The 13,046-nt window shown below is 41.5% G+C and overlaps 1 protein-coding gene across 2 annotated transcripts in view; it reads right to left on the bottom strand.

The window, feature by feature from the left end:
- GRM8 (glutamate metabotropic receptor 8) overlaps window positions 1-13,046 on the bottom strand; it is a 913,900-nt gene that overhangs the window by 728,178 nt on the left and 172,676 nt on the right. For both annotated transcript variants that reach the window (XM_064289754.1, XM_003407246.4), the window contains exon 2: window positions 5,285-5,501. In XM_064289754.1, coding sequence (XP_064145824.1) covers window positions 5,285-5,501 — 217 coding nt within the window. The remainder of the gene's footprint in view (window positions 1-5,284; window positions 5,502-13,046) is intronic.

The following is a 13,046-nucleotide window of genomic DNA, read 5'->3' as shown; positions in this document are numbered from 1 at the left end:
TACAGAAAACACCTCAACAACAAAAAGACAAACAACCCAATTAAAAAACGGGGAAAGGATATGAACAGACACTTCACCAAAGAAGACATTCAGATGGCTAACAAACACATGAAGAAATGGTCACAATCATTAGCCATTACCAAAAGCCAAACCAAACCTGTTGCCATCGAGTTGATTCCAACTCATACTGACACTACAGGACAGAGTAGAACTGCCCCATAGGGTTTCCAAGGAGTGGTTGGTGGATTCAAACTGCCAGCTTTTGGGTTAGCAGCCATAGCTCTTAACCACTGTACCACCAGGGTTCCCATTAGCCATTAGAGAGATACAAATCAAAACTACAATGAGATACCATCTCCCCCCAACAATAAGGGCATTAATCAAAAAAACAGGACACAACAAATACTGGCCATGTTGTGGGGAGATTGGAACTCTTATACACTGGTGGTGGGAATGTAAAATGGTAAAACCACTATGAAAAACAATATGGCACTTCCTTAAAAAGCTAGAAATAAAAATACCATATGATCCAGCAATCCCACTCCTAAGTATATACCCTGAAGAAATAAGAGCCATGACACGAATATGCACATCCATGTTCATTGCAGCATTACTCACAATAGGAAAAAGATGGAAACAATCTAAGTGGCCATCAATGGATACATGTATAAACAAACTGTGGTACATACACACAATGGAATACTATACAACAACAAAGAATAATGATGAATCTGCAAAACATCTCACAACATGGATGAATTTGGAGGACATTATGCTGAGGGAAATAAGTCAATCACAAAAGGACAAATACTGTATGAGACCGTTATTATCAAAAAAAAAAAAAGAAAGAAAGAAAGAAAAGGTTTACACATAGAAAAAAAAATTCTTTGATGGTTACCAGGGATGGGAGAGGGAGGCAAGGAAAATTACTAACTAGATAGAAGACACACGTTAATTTTGGTGAAGGGAAAGAAACACACAATGTGGGGGAAGTCAGCACAATATGACCAAGGCAAAGGAAGACAACGAGAGGAAGGCAAGAATACAGGGCAACTACACTATAACATAAACAATCCTGCAGCAACAGTATTAACAAGCAATGATTTATGAATGGGTACACAGGTAGATAGGTATGCAAAAGAGGCTACCTACAGATACAGGTTTGGCTGTAGATACTTCTACATACACAACTGTAGATGCCACATATATATTAATACAGAGAATAGAGCACACAAGAGGCACAGTCATGGAAACTTCTTAAACACAGACAAACACTTCGCAGGACAAAGTTCCTAGGTTCAAAGGCAAAGGACCACAGACTTGGGGACATCTACATCAACTGACACAACATAGTACATAAAGACAATGTTCTGCATCCTACTTTGGTAAGTTGCATCTGAGGTCTTAGAAGCTTGCAAGCAGCCATCTAAGATACAATTATTGGTCTCTTCCTGTCTGAAGCAAAGCAGAGTGAAGAACACCAAAGACTCAGGGAGAAATTAGTCCAAAGGACCAATGAACCACAGCCTACGTGACCCCAAGACCAGAAGAACTAGGTGGTGCCCAGCTACCACTACCAACCACTCCAAGTGGGATCACAACAGAGGGTCCCAGATAGAGTGAGAGAAAAATGTAGAGCCAAAAATCAAATTCACAAGATGGCCAGGCTCACTTGTCTGACAGAGACTGCAAGAACCCCCAAAACTATGGCCCTAAGATATCCTTCTGACTTGGAATTGAAGCCATTCCCAGAGACCACCTTTCAGCCAAACAATAGTCAGGCCCATAAAATAAACAATAATATCCAAAAGGAGTGTGTTCCTTAGAGCAATCAATTATACAAGATCAAAAGGATAACATTTGCCCAAAAGTAAATACAAGAAGGCAGGAAGGGGTAGAAAAAATGGATGAAATGAAATGGGGAACCCAGGGCAGAAATTGGGAGAGTGCTGATACATTGTGCAATCAATGTCACGAAACACTTTATGTACGAATTACCAAATGAGAAACTAATTTGCTCTGTAAATTTTCACCTAAAGGACAATAAAAAAAAAAAAGAAAAAGAAGAAAACCTATGGATCACAACAGAATATTGTCCAGTGGAGTTCTGGAAGATGAGCCCCCTAGGTTGAAAGGCACTCAAAATATACAATGGCCACAACAATGGATTTGAGCATACCAATGATTGTGAAGATGGTGCAAGAACGAGCAATGTTTCATTCTGTTGTACATGGGGTCTCCATGAGTTGGAGCCAACTCCATAGCAACCAGCAACAGGCCAAGACTATTGAATGGCCTCTCAATTGGTCTCTCCATCTTCCATTTCTCATTAGTGCAATCTCAGTGCACACCTTGATAGGCTCATCTCTCCTCAGCAGTTTTCTCTACTGTCTAGAAAATGAAGGATAAAAGGATCACCCTGTGATTTGAAATACTCAGTTGCATTGATGACAAGCCTTCTAATTTTGTCTCCCATACCTAGTTACAAATAAACTCTACCCCTGCCAAACCATGCTGTTTGTTCATTCCCAAGAGTGTTTTTTGTCTTCTCCAGTAAAAACCCTATGGTTTGTAAATGCCTTGGGTTGAGACTCTAAGAGTTAGCATATCAGGGGACTATGTGTCTTTATTTTATCAAGTATCTCCTGCTCCTCTCTCCCTCAGAATGATCTTGACTAGAGAAGAGTCATCTTCAAAATCTGTGTTCACGGTGGTCACCATTCCCTCTTAACCCATTCACTCATAAACTCCACTCTCCCAGGCTCACAAAAGATATTTCTCCAAGTCTCAGATTTGCCAAAATGAAAAATGTTCTCATCAAACCATACAAGCAATTTATCTCTAAACAGGTTTTCCCTTTACTATGATTCCATTATGATCTGTCTGAATTGATCAGAGACAAGACCCAGGAAGCCTCAATTTACACTGAAACTTCTTAGCAATCAATGTTGCTAAAGAGAGAAATTCTGAACGCCGTACAAGACAATTTATAAGAGGTGGGAAAATATATAATTTCATTAATTGGCAGACACTCCAAAAGAATGATTTCATACACCTCCTTCTCAGTCAAGATACTAAGATTTTAAAAAAGAAAAAAAACATACTACAACCATGGTGACAGAGATGTCACCAGTGTTGTAGTAAGAGCTGCAAATGTTACAGAACTAATGAATTTTCATGAGTGTCATCTGATAATTTCAGAATGGGTTAAGTTGCTATCATTTGCCATTCCCATTAATATCACTGTCATGTAAAAGGTTTAATTTTCAGCTATTTTTGTTCTAGATACAATCTTTGTCATTAAAATGAGGGATGATTTTGATACTTAATATATTCCATGGCATACTCCAGTGTGGTACTCATTTGGCCTTTTCAGTATTCTGTATATTAATTGACAATCCATCCCTCCTCCACTCCCCCAGATTAGTGAGAGCTAAAATAGAATGGACAGCCAATCACGTTACAGAATACTGAACGGGTCAACACAGGAGAAACGTGTTGCCTTAATTGGGACCATACACGAAGCACTAAAATTATCTTCTCCCATACTAATGACTAAGAAAGAACAGGAATAATAAATGACACCATCTGAATCCTTTGATGTGACAGTATTATCAAAGTATGGCCAGGCTCCCTAAAAAAGTGAAAATGAAGTATTTCTTATTTTAGTCACAAGAATAAAACAGCAATTATACTAGACTTTTAGAACAATGTATTTTTTTTGTTTTTTTAGATTTGGCAAATTATGTCCAGTCCTGAAATCTTCATTGCCCTGAAGTTGAAGAATACGCAGAGCCACGGCAGAAAACTTATCATGTCCATACATACTCTATTTGCTTCCCACTCTTGTTGAATTATCACTCCGGTGAGAGCTGACAACAGCTGCTTAAATAATGCATTACCCTGCATTCAGAAGCTATTGGCATTTGAGCGGGCATTTCCTCTGAGGATAAACTAGGGAATTTTATCTAAAGATAATATAATTCATCATAATCTAAAGTTCAATTTTTATAGCAATAACAATGTAATTTAAAATTCCAGAGAGCGAAGTTATGGTTGCGTAGACACGGCAGGTGTGAACAGTTATCCAATTAAGCCAATTAAAAGTGTTCAACAAGACCAGGTTTCTTCTACACTTTCTGCAACAGCACATCACTAAAAACAAACGTTAGGCATATTAAATACTTATTTAGCATGTATTGATTATTTTTATGCCCTATCATGTACTCTAATAGAAGAATGAGCCCAGGAATCTGTCTTTCAAGTAAAACTCGTATCTCAATGACTCTTTGTCCTTGCAATTTCAGTTAAGCCCAAATCACTCCCATGATCTTTGCCCGAGTTGAAGCTTTCAAGAAAGACAATAAATTATCAGCGTAACTTCTTCCTTCAAGTTCAAGTGCAAAACAGCCAAGGGACACTTTAATTTTCCACAAAATATTGCTATTAATTTTATACATTCAGTGATTCTCCGTATGCATAATGGTATTTGTTAAATAACAATAATATGCCTCCTTTCATCCACAAAGATATATTGTTGACTAATTAACAATAAGATTTGTGCTGTAAGGTGGAGTTTTGTTATTGTTCTTCTTCTCCCACGTCACCCCTTGCCCCAAATAGTGGAATGAATTACAGTCTTATGGCTAAACACAGACCTTGGTGAAATGCCTACAGGGATTTGGATAAGCACCTTGAAAAAGTCCAGGATGGGACTCATAACCTGTTGTTCTGAGTTTTTATAACTTGCCCTTCATCCCACTGTAAGCTTCAGAGCTTACCATGAGAATAAAACACAAAAAGTCAAATGTGACAAGAAGAATATCATTTAAGTACAGCCTTGGGACTACTTCAATATTGTTTTAAGATGATGGCTAGTTTTAATCCCGTTAGTATTGGATGTTAAATTCCACTGCTTTTTTTTTTTTTAATTTAATAACTTGCTAATGTAAACTTCCATCTTGAACAATCAAATAGTATGTCATTTATTCAAATTTACAGTGGCTCTAATGTGCCAGCAAACTCCCTCATCAAAACAAAACTTTAAAAAATGTTCACCTGAGTCAGAAGCTGTTTCCTAAATTAGCACCCAAGTGTCACCTTGCAGACCTATGAACAACAAAATCATTTATAATAAAGCCAGTTTCCCTCTAAGGTGGAAAGCCTAGGTCAGACAGCTCTTGGAGATCAGATTGTCCCACACAGGTCAGAGAGATCTTGGAGATGCTCAGACTTGAGGAACCTGCCGCCTCCACATACAATGATCTGATAAATAGATGCTTACCAATCTCCCTGGAGATCTGGGTGAAGGCCTCCACACCGCTCTCTCCGTAGTTCCCCTCGGAAGCCAGCGTTGACACGTAATTCCATCCCAGGGCCGTCACAATGTCCACCATGGCTTGTGCTTGGTAGGAGTCAGGTGGGACCACCCGAGAGAAAAAGTCATACCTGGTGTTATCACTAAGCTCTGGGGCTGTGGATGCATAGCTGATTTGAGGTATCTGCAAAGCAAATGATGACAGGTCATTTCAACCTATGAGGAAGCTTGTAGAAGATGGGTAGTCACAAGAGACTAAACAGCTGAAGCTGCACCAGAAAACCATACATCTCAGCCTGAAGCCAAGATACGGCTTTGTGGCCACCAGTTTAATTAGAAAATATTTTATAAAGGTCAGTAGGTGCACTTTCCTTCAAAGCACAATCGTTTGAAGCACAAAGACTTCAGTTTTGCTTCAGATTCTACTGGATCTGAAGCCAAAGTAAAACATTTGTGTGTTTTGTTCTTGTTGCTTTTTTATTATCTACATGATTAAGCTCTGGTGCAAAAACGAGGTGGAAATGAAGGTTTAGTACACAGTTGTATCAGAAAAGGTTACCTCTGAAATTATCTATAGCCTTAGGACATAAAGGCTATACAATGACTAATCAGGAATTTCATATGAGATTTTTTTTTTTTTTTACATTTGATACCATTTTAGTCATGAGATTATATTTTTGGTAAGATACTTTAAATATATAGTTGTGCAGGTCTATTTGCTGCTTATTGAAACAATCGCTGAATACCCCAAGAAGATTTGGAAATAGCCAACTACATATTCTCTAAAAAAAAAAAAAATTTTACCAACCCCTCCAAAACAAAATCCCAAACAAGGAATCCAAACCATCACTTCACTAGGAAAAAAGAGACTATTTTCTTATATAAATACGGTGAATCATGAGATTTTCAAAACTAGGATTTCTATGTGTTTTCCTAGATAAATCTGAGCTGAGCAAGAAATTAACTATATGCCACAAATACCAAAAACACGCAAACAATAACAAGTAGCATTCACTCATACATCCATGTGAGGGCTCTTACTACACCAGGGAAAAGCACTCTGACAGAAGAACAGACGGATGTGAAGGAAGTCCAGTATAAGGGCATCCAGGCTAGCCTGCGGCACAGAAGCTGCAGGCATTCTGGAGAAGAAAGCAGGGAAGGACATTTCCAGCCACAGGGAGTTATGTCCCAAGGCATCAAGTCAAGAAAGGGCATGGCAAACTCCAAGAACTTCGGAGTTTCATATGGCAGAATATACGCTACCCAGGGGAGGATATCAGGAAATGAAACTTCAAAGGTACCCAGAAGTCCAAATGCAAAGGACCAGCCAGGTATGACAAGGAGTGTGGCTTTTATCCCAAAAGGCTTGGGTAAGCATGGAATGACTTTAACCAAGGGAGTGGCATGGGATCAGATTTTTGTTCTAGAAAGATCACGTTGGTGGAAAGCAGTGGCCCTTAAGTTTCGGTGTACACCTCGGTAGTCCCATTCCCAAAGATTCTGGTTCTGTATGTCTAGAGGTCCAGGAATTTGCATTTTAATATGCCTCCAGTGGACCGCACACTATGCGTTAAGATATACTGAATTGTGGGAAGCCAGATAAGATGAGGGAAAACCAGCTACAAAACTACTAAAGGAATCTAAGCAAGAAAGTATAAGAACTGAACTATGGCTTTTGCAGAGGGATAAAAGGAAGGGGTAGAAACTAAAAGTATCTAAGAGACAGGTGTAGGCGTAGGCAACAGGAAGAAACGTGGAAAGACTCAGTTTTGTGGTTTTCGCAGATGGATAGGTGGTATTGTTATTTACCAAGGTAGGTAGAGAACAGGAGAGATTTTCAGGGCAAAAAGGATGAGTTTAACTTTTAATTTACTTGTTTTGATGTTCCTGTGCGGTGAATGAAAGCAACTAAAAAGTAGGTAATGAAATTTGGGGACTGGATTTTAAGAGAGTCTTCGAGACTGGAGATAAAGATTGGGGGAGGTGACATGATAGAAATGGTAGTTAAAGCCATGGGAGGGTACATGGTTGCCCAAGGGAAGCATGAAGAATGAGAGGAGGAGGGCAGTTTGGGAGAGTGCACCCATCACTCCTTGTCTTCTGTCATGCTGCAGTGTGGGTGAAAGCTCAGAGGTCAAAATGGCTCCAAGATGCCCAAAATGGGTTGCTTGGTTGAAGATGCAGGTTTGGCTCATACATAAAACAATGAGCTTGTTCTCCATCAGATCCCTACAGCTAGTGTCAGTGCTCGGATGTCAAAGAGGTTCCATCTTCCCAGATGGGGCTGCACACCTGGGGTCCAATAGTCACCCACCACCCCCTTGCCAGATGATTCCCAGTCCACATGAAGGTTCTGACTCCACCCTTGGTATCTTTGAAAATCCCTGGGTCTAGTGAGTCCACTCCATCCTGTGAAGCATCCCTGAAGTTCCCAAGTTAGAAAGCCTGTCACCCAGGTGACAGAAGTAGAACCAAGCTCCTGGAGCTCTCCAAAGTGCTGCAACTGCTACCAACCAGAACGTTCACTCTGTCACACCAGCTCCTGCTTCTGGGAAATCCTGTCTACCTCCACTGGCTATCGCAATGATTACTCAGGCAAGCCTGATTAGCCCGAAATTCTTCCTGGTCCTGTTCTCCTACTGGAGATCATGTTAACTTATTAGTATCATGGGGCCATGAAAGCCAATCTGACCTGCTTCCTTCCTGCCCCTCTGCTTTTTTGCCAAATGCACTGGCCCTATCTGGACAGATGCTTCCCTTAATTAGGCTCTGTGCCCTTGTAGTACATGTCCACTCAGCAAGGACACTCCTCCAAACCTCAAACCACACGTCCAACCTTGGCCTTGCTCACCTTTTCTTATTTGCTTCTAAAAGACCTGAGAAAGAGACAAGGGATGACTCAGCAAGAGCTACCCTTCCCTAGGGAAAATGTTCTACAAGATCAAGAGCTCGTGCATTTCTATGTTCTAATGAAAGAGATTTCAGCAGGCTGACCTTCACTTTGGAAGGACTGTATGTGTGTACGTGGGTGTGTGAGAGAAAGAGACAGAGAGAGAGGGAAGTAGAGAGACAGGTATCCTATAGCAAATTCTGTAGCATTGTACCATTTCCTCGTCCCATTTGGATCCATAATAATCCTCCCACTTCCTTAGCTACTCAGAGTCCAGCAGTAAAATACCTTACGCAAACCTTACCCTGCCTATAATAACTAGCCACCCCTTTCTAAAAAACGAACACGAAGTGTGAAAATAGAGTGTTTAAAACCAAAACTCATTATCTCAAATTACTACCTCCAGTTGGTCACTTTCAGGGTTGTTTAATTAGCAGTCAGCATCATGTTTAGGATTAATTAAACAGGTGTAAAGGGTATATAAAATAAAAGTGCAGATTGAAGATGGTTGTTTGAATAATTAGGGAATGGACTTTCTCCTCAAAGTCTTAAACGGTTTTATGTTTCCCAACCAAAGTGCAGAAAAGCAATATGAAAGTACATGCTGGTCTTTTCATTTGTTCAATTTTTGACTGGCTTCAGTCTACACCAATACATGCCAGGGTATACTGAGAGTATGTCAAGATAACTTTCCAAGTTGTCATGAGGTCACCTCTCATTTTTATTTTATTGTGGTAGACCACTAAGCGTTGGCTCATTAACCATTTTAATTTCCGTACCAGCTTCCCCAATATTTCCACTATCCTCAAATTAAACCCCTACTGGCAACTGAAGTAGGAGTTAAAAAAAAAACAAAACAGGATGTTTATTTTTCTTTTTCCTACACCAAAGCCAAGGATCCCTGGTGGTGCTAGCAGTTACACACCCAACTGCTAACTAAAAGGTTGGTGGTTCAAAACCACCCAGCAGCTCCTTGGGAGAAAAACCTGGTGATCTACTTCCATAAAGATTACAATCAAGAAAATCCTATGGGACAGTTCTACCCTGAGTTGAAATCGATTCAACAGCACCCAATAATACCACCAGAGCTACCCTAACTTCCCTTCAACCCTGGAGGTTTCATCCATCAGAAACAACAACAAAAAGGTGACAGGGAGATGGGGAGATGTGGAGAGGTAGGTGAGAGAAAAAGGAAGGAAAATGGACTGAGAAAAGAAGGCACTTGGGGAAGCATCCTGTATCAGTTCCCATATGCTTTCTAAGAAGTAATAGCCTTTATAAGCTTCTGTTGATGCCCTTTTGCCCATTTAAAGAATAAAATCTAAGCTCTTCCATGTGGCTCACAAAGACCACCAGAATCTGGTCCCAGCCTCCTTTCCTACCTCCTGCTTCTCGTCCCCACAAACACACCACACGCTTGCCCATGCTGCTCCCTTTCTGCCCTGCTCCACCTGGTGATATTCTGCACAAATTCACGACATTTAGCTCAATACTCACCTCCTCCCAGGGGAGCTGTCACTAACTCTATCAAGCAGAGTGTCCTTTGCTGCTCCCAGCTCCCATAAAAAAAAAAAATTTTTTAAAAACAAATCTGTTGTCATCGAGTTGATGCCAACTCACAGCGGCCCTATAGGACAGAGTAGAACTGCCCCATAGGGTTTCTAAGGAGCGCCTGGCAGATTTGAACTGCCGACCTTTTGGTTAGCAGCCATAGCTCTTAACCACTACGCCACTGGGGTTTCCCCTTGCTCCCACAGCTCCCATTATTTGACTTGAGAATCATGAGCATTTGCAGACTTATGAGCCTGTCAGGGGAAAGGTCTCTGTTTTCCTTACTGGGCATCCCCAGCACCTGATGGCACAAGTGCTCAATGAATGTTTTGGAAGTAATAAATCAAATTGTGACAAATTTTGATAAAGCCTCTTCATACCCTGGAATCCACCAAAACTACTGTGCAGACTGTTCTTCACAGGTCCCCCTTGGTCTTTCTCATCCTAGGAGACCGCTCCCTATTGATCACATCACCCAGGTTCCCTTGCCTCTGGATTTGAGTTGAGTTTGGCAAATGGGCGGACCAGCAGCAGATGAGAGGGCAGGAATGTGTATTCCTCCAGCAACTTCCCCACTTAGTTGGTGTCCCTCTACCTAAGATCTCACCCACGGCTAAAGCTCTTGCCAGGTTCTAGGGATCACTCCCTCCCTTGTCCCTTAAGACCTTCTCACTGCTGCCAGCTCCTGAGTGCTTCACAACACAACACAAAACAAACAAACAAAAAGCCTTCAAGTCCATTCCAAGTCATGAAAAACCCATGTCTTATGGAATAAAACAGCGCTCCATAAGGTTTTCAAGGCTGTGATCTTCCAGAACCAGATCACCAGGGTTTTCTTCCAAGGTGCCTCTGGGTACGTTCAAACTACAAAACACTCAGCTAGTAGTTGAGCACTTTATTGTTTGTGCCACCTAAGGACTCTGTCCAACTGTTGTTAACTCCTGAGTGCTTTACCATCCCGTATTATTTCCCTTAACTATGCCCACAACTTACAAGTAGTCCTTTTGTTAACCTCTCTCCCACTACCCCTTTGAGCGTGCCAGAAGCCTGAGTAATGCACCCACGGTGACAGGTCTCTGTAGTGGGGCAATCCATGGCTGTGCTTCCCCACCCCCGCGCTATCCTAACCTCTTAGCTTTCTCCACCCACTTTTCCTTCCGGCCTTCTCTACCACTATCCTTACATGACTTTTTCCTTTCCTTTCCTTTTTCTTTCAGTTCCTTAAGGTATCAAAATGCATCCTCTAAAAACACCTGTCATTTTGCTTGTCTTCATTTCTCATTTTCTTTTTGCTGAGGTTTCATAAGAATATGATGTGTGCCTAAAATAAGGCCACATTTCCATTGCCCAAATAAAGCATACTTGAGGCAATTAATTGCACAATTCAGGACACTCATCACCACACCCTATATAAAAAATTATTTTGGCTTCCATGTTCCTGATAATTGTTTTGGTTAGGAAAAATCCCTTCTCCCACTGCATTCTCACTTCAGCCTGCAGAAAAGGAGATTCTTATCTCTCAATTCACCCCTCTTGAGGAATTCTAGAGCAACATCTAGATTTCCACACCTTACTTACTGAACCAGGGGTGCCAGTTCTACATTTATTGGGCAAGAATGGCTAACAGGCTCTCCCCTTATTCTTTGACCTGCCCGTACTTATCCTGGGCTCCTTTTCCCCGTATGGTAAGGAGGCCAGGCAGGGCCTCCCTTCTGGGACAGAAAGCACACCATTCTTCTCTTCATATTCCACTGGCCACCAGGTGTGTGAGAGAGACCTGAAGTGTATGCCACTGGTTGAAGACTTAGAGTCTTCTATGTATAGACCCAACGTTGAGATCTGATGTGGGAGGTGCCATTTTGGCCTCAAGTCCAAGCCATATTCTCTCCAATCCAGTTCTTAACAGACAGCCATGTGTCTGGAAGTTATTTGGTGCTCAACCAGCTCTTAATAAAGATAATTACTTGATCTACATTTAGCTAGTTATTCTGGGAAGCCTGGGCTTCCAAACTCTAAGAGTAGAGGTTTGCAGACAGAAGACAATTTAAGCCCTGGGTCAAACACATCTTCATCTTCAATTCCTGCCAAACAAGGTTTTTGCTCTTTTCATCTCTGCAAACAACCCTGTCCACTGATTGTGGAGGAGGTTGGCGGGGTAGGTTCTTCATGCTGTTCAATAGCATCATTGGTTTTCTCCAGCGGGAGATCAGCTTGAAGCTATGCTCATCCCTCAGGGGGTCGTGCTTGTCTGAGCACTTCTTCAGTGCTACTGGCCTTAGCAACAGTGGCCATCACTACAAGAGCTTCCTGCCATCTGGCCTTGGGATGGATTTGTTGTTGCTGCAGGATCCAGACCAAAAGAGCATAATGATTATAGCCATTAACTTTGTCTTTTCAGAATTGGCTGTTCTCTGATATAAAAACTACCAGTGGCTTGTGGCGAGATTTGAGCATGTAATCAAAATTTAGATAGAAAGGAAATTGGAGCTAGAAGTCAAAGCCCACCACTGACCCTTCCTCCTCCACAGCCTTGAGCTCTCCTGTTCCTCTCAGCTCCGTGAAAATGGAATGAGGAGCGGGAAAAGGAGATAGGAAATGCAGAGCCAAAGAGTGAAATAATAAAGAAGGTCGATGACTATCCTGAGTCTGTTTCCAAAAACATGAAGAAGTACTAACAGTTACCACTTGCAGCTGAGTCAGTTCCAACTCATGGTGACCCATGTGTGTCACAGTAGAGCTGTGCTCCACAGGGTTTTCAAAGTTGATTTTTCAGAAGTAGAACACCAGGCCTTTTTTCTGAGGAGCTTCTGAGTGGATCCGAACTGACAACCTTTCAGTTAGCAGCTGAGAGCTTAACCATTTGCACCACCCAGGGACTCAAAGAAGTACTATTCCATTCCAAATCAAGACCTGCTTAGAACAATCCTGCCCACCTAGTGGATGGTTATTAAGCTTCCTATTTGTAAAACTTAGTGCCAAGTGTGAAACTCTGTCCTTATCTTCCCTCTCAGTTAAGTTCCCATGGTAGATTCAAAGCTGGACATGAGCTTTTGGGTTTTGATGCATGGTGGGATGTAGCCAAAGAAAAGGAGGGGAAGCCCACTGAAACAGGAAATTATGGATGCCATGGAGAAAGAGAAAGAGATTTCATTGCACTGTTCACTGTGCTGTATTTTTATCCTTTTCCCATACACCAGCTCACTCAAACTAAGTAAAACTCTACGTACTCACCCACAAGGAAAGAGCCCATGGTTATCTAGCGTAGGCGAGTACAACACAACGTTA

This window comes from Loxodonta africana, chromosome 8 (genome assembly GCF_030014295.1).
Source record: "Loxodonta africana isolate mLoxAfr1 chromosome 8, mLoxAfr1.hap2, whole genome shotgun sequence".
Classification (NCBI taxonomy): domain Eukaryota; kingdom Metazoa; phylum Chordata; class Mammalia; order Proboscidea; family Elephantidae; genus Loxodonta; species Loxodonta africana.
This window is presented reverse-complemented; position numbering and strand designations above follow the sequence as displayed.